Consider the following 16757-nt stretch of genomic DNA (forward strand, 5'->3'; position numbering starts at 1 on the left):
GCCAGAGAATGATTTTACATTTAGCTATCCAAGATCCAGAGTGAAATAATGTGTCTGTGTTATGATTATCAAGCTCCCAAACACAGAGGAGAAGAAAAGTAAAGACCACTGAGACAAAATTCAAAAAAGTTCCAATGTCCTATTATGCCCAGCATAGAGAAAAAGACAGGGAGAATGTACAGCAAAAAGGCCAGTGGCAACTGCCTCTGAACGGTGGAAGTATGTTCATCTTGGCTTGTTTTATTTTGACAGTTTCAACAATGATAATGTACTAATTTTATAATAAAAAATAATTTAAAAATTTTAAATGGTCATTTTGAGTTAGGAAGGAAGGAAGGAAGGAAGGAAGGAAGGAAGCAAGGAAGGAAGGAAGGAAAACAGATTGATACAGATGGCTTCTCCCTTGAAGGAAAATTTCTTTCAAATGGCAATTCCTTTACATATTTCTTTTAATTATGCCCCACACAATTCTTTCCTCTTTTTGTCCTGGGATCATATTAATATTAAGGCTGTGATTATACTTGAAAGTGTTAAATGGCATTTGAGTCATTAGAATCTAAATTCCCAATCATTCCTCTGTAATCATATTTTCTATTTCACATATAGCAACTGACATGTATAAACTCGACAATGCTTCAAGGACAGAACTCAAGGTCCTTTCCCTTCCTATCAGAATCCACAACGTGCCAGCCATGACAGTCCCATGTTCTCTCTCCGAGCGGCACTGGCCAGCTGTCGTGCCTGTAGGCTCTCCAGAGGGCCGAGTTCTCCCCGGATTGCTGTGACCGTGCTATGGCCTCAGTGGCTGATACTGCACAATGCAGGACATGCTACACTGAAAGGAAGAAACATGCTGAGGAAGACTGCAAAATCACCAGCATCAGAAACAGCTTGGCCACGTACCTTTAGGATGGTGATATTCCAGGTAAAGCTCTCCACTGCTTTTTGTAGTTTTCGTTCCTTCAAACCTTCCTTGGTGCCGATGCTGTGCAAATGTTCATGGAATTCCATGGCTGAAAGAAACAGAGTAGTTTACTTACTTCCCCATCCAACCCGTGGGGAGGAGCTGGCAACACTTATTTTTCCAATCTCTAGTGAAAGAATTCCAATCCCCAGTGGATTTTCATAAACGTGCCTATTTAAGAATGTGATCATTGGGTCGTCTGGGTGGCTCAGTCGGTTAAACGTCTGGCTCTTGATCTCAGCTCAGGTCATGATCTCAAGGTTCTTGAGTTCGAGCCCCACATCAGGCTCTGTGCTGATGGTGCAGAGCCTGCTTGGGATCCTCTCTCTCCCTCTCTCTGCCCCTCCCCTGCTTGTGCTCTCTCTTTCTCTAAATGAAATATAAATAAACTAACAAAAAAAATTAAAAAAAAAAAAAAGGAATGTGATAGAGGGGAAACACTGAAAAAAACTCATGGTCTTAAACAAGGCAGAAGGCACCTTAGAGGTCAGCAACAGTCATTCTTCATGGTTTTGAAGGGGGAACGGGGCACATATGATTATTCTCAGTCCTATTTTAGAGATGAGGAATCTGAGGTTCAGCAAAGGTGAGAGATGGAAGGCTGTGGAGGTAGCAAGAGGGAGAGCACCAGAGCCCAGGTACTTGGAGCCTCAGAGTGCAGATTTAAGCTCTGCTGAGGACACAAAGTTGGCAGCTGGAGATGAAATGAATACAAAGTAATGTATTTCCGTCAACAGTGAGTCAATCTGAGGTCAGTTACCAAGCCTATTGTAAAAGGGAGAAGATGGGGAGAAAGACCCTGACCTCTAACTCTACATTTACATTATGACTCTTTAACATAATTGACATAATCAAATGAATACTCCCTACTGTCATTCAAAATAGTGTCAGAGGCTCCCTATGCAGCAACAATGCAATAATGCAGGAATAGCATGACGGTGTCTTTGCTGGCTTAATATCATTACAACTCACGGAATTTTACATAGTAATCTGCAGTCAATTATCCCACCTCTGGCCAATGGGGACCCTTCAGACTGGTACCTATGTCCTTTTGAAATGACTAATTAGCCTTTTGGCACAAGATGTTCTAGACTTTACCAAATACATTTTCCACCTCAGACCTAGAGCCAGGCATTTCTCCAAGGACCTCTAGATACTTTTAGTTGGAATGATACTTAAAGACCACAATCTGGGTATTAGGAGTGCCCATTTTTACTGAGTTTTCATTGTTTGCTAGGTCTTTTCATTGGACTGATCTCAGACACCTTTTTTTCTTTAAAAAAAAAAAAAAACAAGAGGGAAGAATAAGATCCTGCTAATACTTCTAATTCAAATATAAGTGTATGAGGTTTTTACATATTTTTAAAAATTTGATGCTTATGTTGTATCTCCTAGGTGGAAAACCCTAATTTCTAACCACATCAACAGAACTCTTAACAGTAAAACCAGCATTTGCTGGGGGAGGGGTCCTCAGGGAGTACCTCACTGAGAATGTACAGTAAGAATATTGTGTTCTAAGGTTAGTCAGAATAATTCTTTTCTCCACGTCGTTATGTGACTAACAAACTCGAGTTAGGTTCATTTGGCTTTTGTATTTTTCATTCTCTGTGTGTGTGGTGGGGCAGTGCTTTTTTGGATGTAATTTGTTTTATGATTATGTCAAACCTACACGATTCCAGGGGTGCCTCCGTGGCTTAGTCAGTTAAGCATCCAACTCTTGACTTCAGCTCAGGTCATGATCTCATGGTTTGTGAATTTGAGCCCTGCATCAGTCTCACTGCTGCCAGTGCAGAGCCTGCTTTGGATCCTCTGTCTCCCTCTCTCTGTCCCTCCCCTGCTCACTCGCAGGCACTCCCTCTCTCAAAAATAAATAAACATTAGGGGCGCCTGGGTGGCGCAGTCGGTTAAGCGTCCGACTTCAGCCAGGTCACGATCTCGCGGTCCGTGAGTTCGAGCCCCGCGTCGGGCTCTGGGCTGATGGCTCAGAGCCTGGAGCCTGTTTCCGATTCTGTGTCTCCCTCTCTCTCTGCCCCTCCCCCGTTCATGCTCTGTCTCTCTCTGTCCCAAAAATAAATAAACGTTGAAAAAAAAAAATTAAAAAAAAAAATAAAAAAAAATAAATAAACATTAATAAAAATTAAAAAGACCACATGATTCCAAAGTCAAACCTTGTATCAAAGAACTCAGGTAAGTCTTGCTTCCTTCTGGTGTCCTGTACCCTGATCCCTCCCTCCCCCTCCACATTTTTTGGAAGTTTTTAATATACCCTTCTCCTGTCATTGTTCCCCTTAAAAATACAAGCAACTGTGTACACGTACCCACGGCCTTTCCTTTCTTGCACAAGAAATTTCTGCACTTGGTTTTGTTTTCTGTACACTGTTCAGAAGGACACTGTTCTACATCCTGGTTTTTGTTTTTTTCCTCATGTAAGTACAGAGTGGAGATCACTCTGTGTCCATGTGTACAGCTCATCTTCACTCTTTTTTCTTAACAGCTACATGGACTCCTTGAGGGGATGAACCAGCATTTACTTTACCAGTCCCCTACCGCCGGACATTGGGTTGTTTTGAAAGCATTTGTTGTTACAAACAATGTGGAGGAGCAGTCATAATCTGTACAAGGCATTTCCTCTGTTCCTTTGTGCATGGTTACTGTTCAGTTGGGCATTCCAATTGCTAACACCCTTCCTATGCAACACCATTTCAAAGAACTCTTTATACTGTGATTGACAGCAACTTTATTTCTTAGTGTCTTTAAACAGGAAGCAAAAGCTGACACATAGGATAAATATGGTAAGCTGCCAATTTTTTATTAGTCTTTTTTCTTTTTGTCCCCCTCACCAAATAGGAACAACAGCTGTAATTCCTATCCTGCTAATAAGGCTTAAGAACATAACTGGTTTCAAGAAAGAACAGTAAAATTCATTACATCGTCTAGGAAACTACCACACTGACCTCTCTCCTTTTCTCCAACTTCTCTTTGCCATGATGGTACCTGAGAACATCCCGACTTGATTAACTAAACCCCCTCCACCATAATGCTGGTGACCTGGCTCACACAGCAGGCTGCATCCCCTATACCTAATTCTGACTTCTACTGAATGTGCTTGGCGGAACATACTGCAAAAAACAAACAAAAAACACAAAAAAGCAACCATGAATACGATACAATCTTGTTCTAAAACCCAGGATTTTTGCTAGAGCATTTAACTGTGCCCACATGTTTTTCTTTCTCCCTGGGACACCCCTTGGAGAGTGCGATGATGACTACCACCTACTTCTTAGAACATGGCCAGGTGAAGCCTGAGCAGTGAGACCTTGATGTGCTGGCTTTTCTGCTAATATTTAATACTGGACTTTGTCAAGACCTAGATTTTAGGACAGGAGTCATTAATACTCGTCATGTTTCTAGACTAGCCTTCAGGAGGCACTAGAGCCTTATAAGCATCACTGAGGCATGGCAGATAGAATTCATGACTAGAATGCAGGAAAGAGAAGAGACAAAACAGAAGTGATGAGGGAGCAACTCTCTGTAAACAAGAAGGTAAGGGAATGCTGAGCTTAGACAAATGTCTACCCTAAATTCTAAGAAGGTTTCTGAAGGTTCAGAAGAATGCAGGGCCAGAGGCAGTAAAAGCATAGGCTGTCTTGAGAAGGACTGAGGACTCAAGGAAGAAACAGTCAAAATAATAAAAGATGATACTGATAAGGAAGAAACAGGGAAACATTTACAGAACTAAAGGTAGTTAAATACATGCCTGCTGTCTAAAAAGTTCACATTTCATTGAAAAGTGAGACTATACAGCTCCGTCTTATCTCTCCCCTCTGGAAATATCAACAGTCCAATAAAAGTCCATAAGGAACTGTATTATTAATGAAGTTCTTTTAAAAATGTGCACAAGAAAGGTGATTAAGTTGAAACTGGAAAAATTATGTTAAAAATACAAAACCTGGCAAAAAGAAAAAATATATATACAAAACTTGAGGCTTTAAAAAGCGACCAAGATTATCAGTCCCACTGTTACTTATTTCATTATTTGAAATATTGATTCATTATATATTTGCTGCATCACACAATGGTTTCTTTAAAAAGTCTTCTGATATTCATAACTTATAGACTGATCTTTGCAAACATTCTGCTAATCCACTGATTCAAAGCATATGTTGATTTTATTTAAGGAAATCAAAGGATTCTGACCTTGGCCCATACAACATGACTGTACCCTTCACTGCTTCCCTGTGACGTGCAAAGCCCAGAGCACGGATTAAGGGCACACAACTGAGAGAAACAAAAGGCATCTGTCCAGGTGCTTTACAAACATTATATAGGAAACTTGGAGAGAGGCTATATAGCACTTCCCTAAGGAAATGGGAAAGAAGAATTTGAATACTGGTTTGTCTTTCAACTACCATGAGTTATTTCCAATCAAGAGTCCCTACTCTTGACATGAGCTCAGGCTACGGTTACGTGTACCCAATAATTACTCCGTGAGGTAGAGCACTGTAAGGGCTGATGCACATGCACTGACCTAGTTCTAAGGGAATACAGAGGGAGAGCAAATGAGATTATGCATTTGAAGTGGGTCAGTCCATATATAACAAGGAAATCTAATTATATTATGCAAACTGCATTTATTCCCTTGATATTAAATTATCAGGAAATCTATTTTAACATGTCACAGGAGGTCTTTTAGTTCTTTACATCAACATTGAGTATAAAGAACTTGTCTGGGTTAGATGTTAAGTAACTTTCTCCCTATTTTCCAAATTATTTTCAGCAAAGAAACATTAGCCCAATGACAAAGTTTCTTATTGAGAAACATAAAAGCACTATCTCTTCTCCATCTGGAAGTTGTACCATTCTGTCTAAAGAGCAGAGTGAGACTTAAAGTCTTCGGTGAAAATCAAATAAGCCAAACTTTTAAGACTAATTTACCACCTCTCCCACTCCCGCCCCCAACCCCCACAAGGAAGTTAAGTTGTTTTTGTTTTAAAACTCCCTTTCTAGAGGCGCCTGGGTGGCTCAGTCAGTTAAACCTCTGACTTTGGCTCAGGTCATGATCTCACGGTTTGTGGGTTCAGCCTGCGTCAGACTCTGTGCTGACAGCTCAGAGCCTGGAGCCTGCTTCGAATTCTGTGTCTCCCTCCCTCTCTGCCTCTCTCTCTCTCTCTCAGAAATGAACAAATATTTAAAAAAAGTAAAACTCCTTTAATTATAGTTTGAGGGGAGTTGGGGTAGGAGCTAGAGGCAGGTGGTGGAGATTGGGAGCTCCCACTATGGGAGTGAAGACAGGATGTTAAGGAGGTGTGGAGAAGAGCCCTGGGTAGGCAAAGAGCTGGTGTGTATGTGTGACTGCAGTTGGATGGAGCCGGGCAGAGGACACTTTCACAGTAATCTGGAGAATGGGCGGCCTCCATTGTTAGAGAGACTGTGATGAGAGGTAGAGGGGATTCTGTAAGAGAATCTCAGGGCAGGCTTCACAGAGCAGTCACGTACATGCTAGGGAGCGGGTCCCAAACTTCAGTACAACGCAGTCACCGGAGGTGCGTGTTTAAAATGCAGAGTCTCGGGGCGCCTGGGTGGCTCAGTCGGTTAAGCGGCCGACTTCGGCTCAGGTCACGATCTCGCGGTCTGTGAGTTTGAGCCCCGTGTCGGGCTCTGGGCTGATGGCTCAGAGCCTGGAGCCTGCTTCGGATTCTGTGTCTCCCTCTCTCTGACCCTCCCCCGTTCATGCTCTGTCTCTCCCTGTCTCAAAAATAAATAAAACGTTAAAAAAAATTTTTTTTAAATAAATAAATAAAACGCAGAGTCTCTGCATCTCCCCCAGGATCCTAGTCAGAAGGTCTGGGGTAGGCCCAGACCCAGACGTTCTTAGCAAGTACCCCAGAAGATTTCCATGCAAGAGGGCTGGCGATGGGGTGGCTCAGTGGGTTGAGTGTCCATCTCGTGATTTTGGCTCCGGTCGTGATCTCACGGTTCGAGAGTTTAAGCCCTGCTTTTGGCTCTGTGTTGACAGCATGGAGCCTGCTTGAGATCCTCTCTCTCTGCCCTTCCCCCACTTGCATGCATGCACTCTCTCTCTCTCAAAATAAATAAGGAAACGTTTTTTAAAAATTGAAATTTAAATTAAAAAAAAAAGAAGAGGGCTGGAGATCACTGCAAGGAAAACCAGGTTCGGAGGAGAGGGAGATGACACTGAGACTCTGCAGGTCATGATGAAGACAGACACACGTGCAGCAGGTGTTCGAGGGCATTTCAGAAAACTTAACAACTGTGATACTGCTGACTCCATCTATCCTGAAGGAAGGAAGAGGGGGAGGGAGGGCGGAGGGCACATGAGAGATGTGGCAGGCACCACAGTCAAGACTCTCCCTTTTTTTTCTTCTCTTTTTTTAACGACTGGTCCAGCCATTTTTTTTTTTTTGTAATGACTGCATATAAAAGGTCTCATCATTTTAGATAATGGAAGTAATTCTTGAGGCTCCAAGGAACAACACTAATTGGTCAGAGAATAACATTTATTGATTACAAACCAAGTGTAGGTCATTTGACTATATGCTGTGTTGAGCCCTATTAAAACCCATTACTTAAATCTGTAAACCCATTACTGATCGTTCTGTAAAAAACTACAGATTTCTACAAATATGTGGAGTAAACTGAGGGAAGGGAACTAGCGCTTATATTGTCAACTCATTGATAGCTCTTTCATAAAGAAGTGTTGACAGTTTTGTTCTGGAATACAATGGCTGAGTTCAGCTGCATCACTATAGCAAAAGGGACAACGGCATCAAAATGATGTGAGAACACATAACAATCGTTGCTTTGTAAATCAATGCCAAAATAAAGTCTGTAGGAACACCATCAGGGTAGGATTTCTGTACTAGGAAACACACCCTGGGCACAGGAGATTTAGTAGGCATATCAGGTCTACGTATTAGATTGTAAAATTTTACAGAACAAGTTACAAACAACTGGTAATTTAAGACTAGATTGTTTAATCTTACAAAATAAACTAAAAATACAAAAAATCAAAGAAATTAAAATTTCCAAAAACATGAGGAAGTCCATTCTGTGTTCTCACTTAAGCGACTGGATAGTAAATGAGAAGATAATAGATACGTCCCACAGTAGAGCTGACTGCCCTCAAACCTACTATAAAATTGTGAACAATTACACTGGAAAGTTACGTAACAAGGTGGACAGGGAGTCCTTCATCATCTCCTGTTCTTTGTCTCGGCTAGCCTTAGTATTCTAAATGAAGTAATAAGAACACTGGACTCTGGTCAGAGAGAGGCTATCTGCTCAACCGTGCTCCACAGACATGTACCAGACAGAGCCCGGGACGCAGAACATGCCAGCAGCCAGCGCAGCTCAACTGCATCCGAGGGTGCGGGCTGGGTCTCAGGCTGTCTGCACCAACTATGACCTTGTTTAGAAACAAGACCTGGCCACTTCCCGTAGCTGTTCTACCTACAGAGTTTACTTCTATGTCCTGCCTTATTAACTACACTATTAGCCAAACTGACATGCAATTATACAAAGTAAACAGTCAATATATTTGTATGTTCCTTGTTTACTAATTAGCAGTGTCTTTTATCTGCCTGTCCATATTACTGGTATTTTAGAGTGAAAGTCCCTCCACTCTGGGGAGAGCACTGCTCATTTACATAGGTGGAGTGCTTAGAAGCAGCCCTCACAGCAGGCTTTTGGCTTCAGTGGAGAAGCCTTCATGATTTCTTAGAAAGGATAAGAAGATGTATGAGAACCACCCAAACCAGCTTCAGCTGTCATTCCCTCAGGAGACACCACCACTGAGGGCTATCCCCATGCACAGCCCTACCAGGGCTGGGGGAAGATGTGCCCCAAGCCGGCTTTCTGTGGAAACTATGCCTTTACCTGGGGCATTAGGGGCTGAAATAGAGGGCTTTCCAGCTCCAAAACACAGTATGTCTCATTGATGAACTGTAGGTAAAACAAAACAAACAAACAAACAAAAAACAAAAACAAAACTGTAGCTTCTGAAAATAATTGGAATTTTATTGATCCTGAAAAAATTTCTTTTGTGACTATCTGCAAAATCAATATTTGGAGGTTTCTAATCTGCAGATTTAAGACGAGAGTTTGCGGATTTAAGACCAGAGAGTTCTAATAATCTTACAAAACACGGCCCTCAGCTTCTGCGGCCTGAGCCTTGCTGGTGGACTTAGCTCCCAGGCAGGCACAGGTCACAGGTTCTTGACTGCCTCGCTACCGCTGCTTAGTGACAAGAATTCCCACTGTGAAAACAATCTTCAGGTTCAAAAACAGAAACAAGGCCGATAATAATGAGGGAATAAGAAGTGGCCTTGTTTTGTTTTGTTTTGCTTTGTTTTGTTTTGGAAGCAAATTGTATTTCTCTGTATGTTTCCAGTATTTGCCAAATACTCTGCCACCATTTTTATCATCAATTTGTATATTTTAGACCCATGTGTAGTTGTTCACATTATCTTGTATTTTTTCAATTAGTAATGTCCCATTTACTCATCTGATTTATACTAAATGGCATCACAAAAGCCTCAAAGAAAGCATGGTCTGGCTAACATTTACAACATGTGGGGCACCTATTAAGGTAGGGGAAGGAGACCGGGTTTCTTGATTCTACCAGGATGTTGCCACCCAAGCAAGACAAGAGGTAACAGTTAATTCTGGCCAAAGGAAGGAGAATCTTTCTAAATTTTAGTCAACTTCACTTGAAAACCAATACTACCTAGGTAAATCACCCTTTGAAAAGTATGACACGCTACACAACTGCAATGGGCTACATTATTTAACAGTCAAAATACACGGTGTGTTTAAAGGCAGTAAAGTTTGAAGGCTGTGAGCATATGTTATACAAATCCGGTGAAGTACATGGAAACACAGACCAATGCCTAGGGGACATGATGTCCAGAAAGCATCAAATGGTCGTATCTCACGCACAGACCTGGCTGGCCTCCTGTCACTGCTCTTTTGCCAAGAGGATTGTCTTTAAGCCTTGGCTACTCTGTGCCAAAGAACCTGCAATTAGGTTCCAGACTCCATGACCTCAAGTTTCTGTTCCCACAGAAAAGATGTGAGTTATTTTTCTTTAGGAATGTTAACCAAGAAGAAAATCTGCTCAAATTCCTTGGTGGTAATGAACTTGAGAATTTAGAAAATGAATAGTTGGTCATCAAACAGCAGAGGAAGAACAAATGGAAACCCATAAATTTCTATGAGAATTTAGTTTGGTTCTGATCTAAGGGAATGGAAGACAAAGGCCATGTGCACAAAGAACAGGGCCATGCATCCACGGTGGGGACTGCACAAATCATTTAATCCTTCAATTAAATCCTAAAATTTAATATTCAATTTTCAAAATTGGTATGGCCACACAAATTATATGATTTGTTTTTTACACAAAAAACTACATTTTGGAAAGCTGTCACTTCTTCCCATGTCATCTCTTGAAAATATAAACAGCTAATGTATTTTTTTTATTTGTAGCTATCGGTTTCACATAATTTTCCAATTATTATTACAAAATACCTTACAGCCTAAACATTTTAAAGACTTTCTTTTTGGAGGGGCTTAAAGCTTAATGACCAAAAATAAAATGTAAAGCTGACAGATTAAGTATCATGTTTTGTAAAAATGAATAACTGACGATAAATTTTCTAGGATGATATAATTAAATTAACTAAGCACATTAGTACAACTGCAAAGAATGGAATATTGTGGAACTCGTTACTGAGTTTCCTGCCCACCACAGATAAACATAGATGAAAACCAAACAGCCATAAAAATAAAATTAAAATTAAAAAAAATATGATATATGCAAGAAATATAAAGATATGAAGAAAGAGGCTTTTGCTCAGAAAGAAAGGGAGACTTGGTCAAAAACATGGCATCATCTCCTCTTCGATCTAAGTGAACGCCATTTCTTCTTGCCAAACAGAAAGCAGAATGACCTTTCAAACATTCTGGTTGGGATTTTCTCTACCAATCTAAATGATATGAATCTAAAATACACCATGTAGCACAAGGCTAAATATTTTTAGAAATGAATGTAATTTTAAAAAATGCTCATAAGAGAGACATATTGATCTTAAGCTTATATAAAGATTAGTTTTTTCAACCAAAAATTTATTTTGCTGCCCTAAAATGCTCTTTTATCACAAACATATCCAGTGCAAAAATATTTTTCATATGTTGAAAATAGAAACCAGCCACAAGCAAAGGGTAAAATCTGCCCAACGGTGACAAAAGAAATATGTATTTATATTTTATTTCAAATTTCCCAAATCGGGTGTAGTGAGATATTTCCTGGAAGATGGAATCCCATATAACACAGGTCCCATTTGGGACCTCGTTCAAGACAATGATTTATCAACAGTATTAAAAGTACCTTAACATAACACAGTCTGCACGTGTCTTGTGGCACAACATCAGAGTATCTTGAAAACAAAATACAGTTATCGGATTATTTTTCCAACTAATTTGCATACAGCACCTGTTAAAAATCACAGCCTTTGTAAACTATACGCTCTGTCCCAAAATCCCAGGGGTCTGAAGTTTGTGTGCGCTGCTGACACGTGGGCGTTTACACCATAATCCCCATGGAGACACGGAAATGCCTAATTATTTTTCATACAGTTCCAGTTGGTAGTCTCTTTTTCTTGGCCTTCTTTCCAATCTTGGCATTAACAAAAGCCAAATTATTTTAAGATGGATTTTTGAGCTGTTAAATCCCGTTCCACATGAGGTGGAAGAGATAAACCAGGTCTCTTAAATATATCCATGAAACCCAGATGGATGACAAGATCCCGGAATGCCAAATCCACAGCAGTACAATTTGTGAATGGATTGCATGAGGGAGGTTTTCCTTCCTCTGCCAGCATGCTCCATCTGGGTAAATCGAGGTGAGAGGAAGTTGCATAACTTTCAGTCCTTTGTGGAATGCAAGTGCCATGCCACCATCCTAAACACATGGCCACATGATGCACTTGGGGTGGGGTCACAGGAGCCAGGATGTAGACCCTCCCCATCTCATTTCGCTGAGGTGTAAAAAGGCCTCTTCATCCCCATTAAGCTCAAAGATTAGTTTCTTTTTCTTTCTTTCTTTTCTTTTCTTTTTTTTTTTTTTTTTTATACCTAGGACATCTTTGTCTGGATTGCCACTCTAAGTTGGATCCTTCCCCTCTACCACAGTTTGGCACAATCACCATAACACATCAGGCCTCGTCACAGGGACAGCCCTGCCTCCCTTGCTTTTTATATCTCTTCTTAGCTAAATTTTTGAATAAATAATATAGTCATATGGCTCAGCAATTTAAAAAGTATAAACTCATATACAGAGAATTACCTTTTCTTTCCCCACCGCCCAGTCTCCTTGCTCCCCTCCCACCAGGCAAGTGCTGTTACCCGACCTTAGGTATCCACCCAGACAGAGTGATGCACTCACAAGCACACAGAACCCTATTCTTCTACCCGGCCCTTTAAAACAAATACTAGCAAATAGCACAGTTTGCCTTCCCTTTGAAAACAATGTACATGATATATATATTTAACCTATATGTATATATAAGGTCTTCCTTATATACGTGTATATATGTAGTGTGTGTGTGTGTGTGTGTGTGTGTGTGTGTGTGTAGGTGAATGTACATATACAAGCTTATTTTTTTTTCTACTTTCTTATGGTAGCATAATGTTCCATTTTATGGATCTATCAGAATGTATTAAACAAGGGCCTCCTACTGAATGCGTAGGGTGTAACATTTAGCTTGATTTCAGTATTGCAAAGAAAATTATTTACATATTGTCCTTCCCCACGTAGGTGACCATATCTGTAGAATAAACTCTGAAAAAATGGAATTGCTGGTTCAAAGTGTACGTAACTTGTAAATCTGAAATTTACTGCCATATGGTCCTCCCTAGGCATGGACCGCACCCCCCCCAACATTGTGACAGATATCAGTTTCCCCTATATCCTCACCAATCCATCATGACTCATGTGTGATGTAACTTTGTGGTCTTGGATACAAACATTTGGATCTGATGCGTGAAAAGTGGCATCTCCTTGAAATACCTTATTTACTCATCTTTCAGAAGATCACAGTTCTCTCCTCCTACCGCCTGGCTGCATCCTGACTTCCTGTGCCTGGTCCTCCACATCTCCTCCCTGACATCTAAATATTGGAGGGCCAGGGCTCCGTCTTCTCTATCCACAGTCACTTCTTTTTTTTAAAAAATTTTTTTTTTCAACGTTTATTTATTTTTGGGACAGAGAGCGACAGAGCATGAATGGGGGAGGGGCAGAGAGAGAGGGAGACACAGAATCAGAAACAGGCTCCAGGCTCTGAGCCATCAGCCCAGAGCCTGACGCGGGGCTCGAACTCACGGACCGCGAGATCGCGACCTGGCTGAAGTCGGACGCTTAACCGACTGCGCCACCCAGGCGCCCCCACAGTCACTTCTTAGACGATGTCGGTCTCCATGTATAAAAGACCATCTTTGCGCTTATGGATTTCAAACTCACTACCTCCAGTCTGGACCTCTCACCTGAACTTTCCAACTAGGCATATCAAACTTAACATGTCTAAACCAAGTCCCTGACCTTCCCTCTCGAGCCTCTTCTCCCCAATCCCCTCCACCTCAGTGAAGAGTAATGTTCCCCCTTCGAGCCCCAAATCCTGCAGTCATACTGATTTCCCTTTCTTCCCTCCTAAGCCACAACCAACCTACCATAAATCCTGACATATCCAGAATGTAACCATACAGCTGAATATCCAGAGTGTAGCCATTTCGCACCACTTCCACCCCAACCACCACCTGTCAAACCACAACCAGAGGGTGGGCTGGATTGTTGCAAAAGCCTCCTGAATGGTCTTCCAGCCACTGCTATAGCCGCCTTGCCCTGTCCTCAAGTGATCTGCTGCAGCCATTCCACTGCTCAGACCAGGGAAAGACCTCTCATCTCACTGAGAGCAAAGCCAGCCCCTGTGTCTGGCCTACTGTTAACTCTGGCTCATTGTTAACGCTGGCTCCTACCCAACCCCCTCCCCGCCCCTCCGTGTCCTGCAGCCACACTGGCCTACTAATTCCTGCTCTGACACATCAGCTCTCACACCCAGGCCTCTGCCTCTGTAGCCCCTCTTTCTGGGAGCATCCCTTTTCCAAATGTTTGGAAGGCTTGCCCTCTACCTCCCATCACGGCTCTATCACAAGTCACTGAGGTCTTCCGGGAGCACTTGATTTACAAGAGCCGCCCTCTGCATACTCTGGGCACTCTGCCTCATTGTTTCCAAAAACACTCACTGCTGCCTGACAGCCAATGTTTTATTTATTTGCTTTTTGTTTATTTTCTGTCTTCCACAACTAGATTTCAGCTTCATGAAGGCAGGGACTTAGACCTTTTGGAACAGGTTTGCACCTTTGATGAATGAGGTTGAACATCTTTTCATTTTGTTTTAGTCTTTTGAATTCTCTTACTGTAAACTGTGTCCATATTCTTTTTGAAGAATATAGGGCCGCTGGCCTTTTTCTTACTGATTTTAGGGGTTCCTTACATATTAGGGAGATGAGCCCTTTCTGATATGTACGGCTAACATTGTTTCTCAGTTCGTAGTTCTTGTTACAACTTTGCTCCTGATAGTTTCTGCCCTATAGAATTCTTTTCATGCAGTCTATTTACATCAAATTTTGTTGTTGTTGTTTTCGTCGAATGTTATGTTAAAGTTTCTGGGTTTGTGTTGTTTCCTGCCTGCACCTCCAGCTTCATTTGCTGCTCCCATCTTTGTCACGGCCACGGCCGATGGGCCTTCCTACGTCACCCTGCGTGTGCTTTTCTCCCTGCCTGAATTCCTGTCCCCACCTGCCTTGTTCCCAGACACATCACTTGCTGGACTCAACTCCTGTTCTATAGGAAGTGTGCTGTGCAGCGGGGCTCTCTTCACACGCCTGTGTCCTGACATTCCACCTGGAGCCCCCCTGGGGGAAGGGAAGTAGGGTCCTAGCTCTTGTCACACTGGGAGTAAGGACCTCATAAATGTCTGGTGAATAAAAGAATTAACAGATAAATGCAGCACTCAATGTTCAGTTCAATTCAACATATGTTTGCTGAGTACCAGGCACCGCTGTTGGCATTCGGGCTACGTGATGACTAAGCTCCTGCCCTCAAGGAGTTTATATTCGGGTTGTAAGAAAACACAGTAAGTAAACTATATGGTATCAGGAATGCTTTTATGACCTGAGGTTAAAGTAAAACCACCAGTTCTGAATTACAGATTCATAATCATCTCTCAGGATTTTCAGTATTTCCTCCCAACCCTTTTTTCCTTACAGAACTAGTCCAACAAGTAATGCTTCCATTGGGATGACACTGATTCTATCTGTAAGGCTGACTCCATCCCAAGCTTCAATGCAGTTGCTTCAACAAGTTATTAGCTATTTCCATCTGACCACCTACTATGGTCTGAATGTCTGCTTCCCCCTCAAATTTATACTTTGCAATTCTAATGCTCAGCATGATGGTATTAGGAAATGGAGTTTGGGGGAGGTGCTTAGGTCACGAAGGTGGAGCCTTCATGAATGAGATTAGTGTCTTTATAAAAGGGACCCCAGAGAGTTCCCTAGACCCTCCCACCACGTTGAAGACACAGCAAGAAGGTGCCATCTATGAACCAGGAAGTGGGTGCTCACTCACCACCATATGAAATCTGCTGGCACCATAACCTCAGACTTCCCAGCCTCTAGACTTGGGAGACATAAATTTCTGTCGCTTATAAACTGTCCAGTCTATGATATCTGTTACAGCAGCACAAACAGACTAAGACACCATCCTACTGTGATCAGGCTCACCAAACCAGAAACCGACCTTCACAGTCAACTCTCTCCTATGCTGACATTGCAAGCATCCACGTCCCATTGTGGGAAGGGACGTCTGAACATGGAGGGCAAAGGGCAGAGAACAGTCATTCAGAGAGTCACCAAACCTGTCCTAAACTACTTAGTACCCCACCACCTATAGCACTTTCCTGAAGTGTTCAAGACACGGACAGAAGTTGAAATAAGGGCTTATAACCATGTACATTCCGGAAATGTTGAGTTAAACTGGAGGATATTTAGCATGCTGATGTGTACTGAGAATCTCCAAAGGGGAGTAAGTTTTGTTATGAAAATTTGAGGTCCTTTGCCCAGCGAGCATGACCAGCGTTCCTTGAATCAAACTTTGAGAAATGCTGGCCTAGAAAGTCAACCCCAAATATTTAATTCAGATACAGTTGAATTAAAAGGCTTCCATCATTTGAAGCAACCTGTATTTACAATCCTAATTTCTCCTGCTTCCTGAAGCAAATATCTTCCTTCAGCCAGGACAATATATGCCATGTGTGCAGAAAGCGCATCTTGATAATGAGGCCTCCTCCACTTTGGCCCACCTAAAAAGCCCTGCTCTCCCTACATTGATTCTGCATTCCCTAAGCCCCTAGGTGTAAGCCCAACTCCTTCCCTACCAACGAAACCTTCTGGGCTTACTCCTTTCTTCAAACTTCATTTGTACCTATTAGTTACACCATATGCTTGGTGGTGATTATAACTTTCAATGATAGCAGAGACCTTTAATTGTTTGTTTGTGTTTTGTTTTTTTTTTTGCATCTTCATAAGTAATTAGCACATCTTGCCATTGAAGACATTCTATAAATGCATAAGTGTGCTTTCCCTCTCATATGTTAACATGTATAACGACATATTTTTGACATGGCACAGACTGACCTGTAATGAAAGAATACAGGTTAAT

The 16757-nt window shown here is 41.8% G+C and overlaps 1 protein-coding gene across 6 annotated transcripts in view; it reads right to left on the reverse strand.

Moving 5' to 3' along the window:
- The window catches only part of PLCL2 (phospholipase C like 2), a 189921-nt gene that overhangs the window by 18174 nt on the left and 154990 nt on the right, over positions 1-16757 (reverse strand). For 5 of the 6 annotated variants that reach the window (XM_047098731.1, XM_047098730.1, XM_047098729.1 and 2 more), the window contains one exon: positions 904-1013. In XM_047098731.1, coding sequence (XP_046954687.1) covers positions 904-1013 — 110 coding nt within the window. Of the gene's footprint in view, positions 1-903; positions 1014-16757 lie in introns of those variants that run through there. The other variant, XM_047098728.1, reaches the window with a different exon arrangement.

The sequence above is a fragment of the Lynx rufus genome, unplaced genomic scaffold (genome assembly GCF_022079265.1).
Source record: "Lynx rufus isolate CCGP_SWC_20201006 ecotype Redwood Valley unplaced genomic scaffold, mLynRuf1.p SCAF_5, whole genome shotgun sequence".
NCBI classification, from domain to species: domain Eukaryota; kingdom Metazoa; phylum Chordata; class Mammalia; order Carnivora; family Felidae; genus Lynx; species Lynx rufus.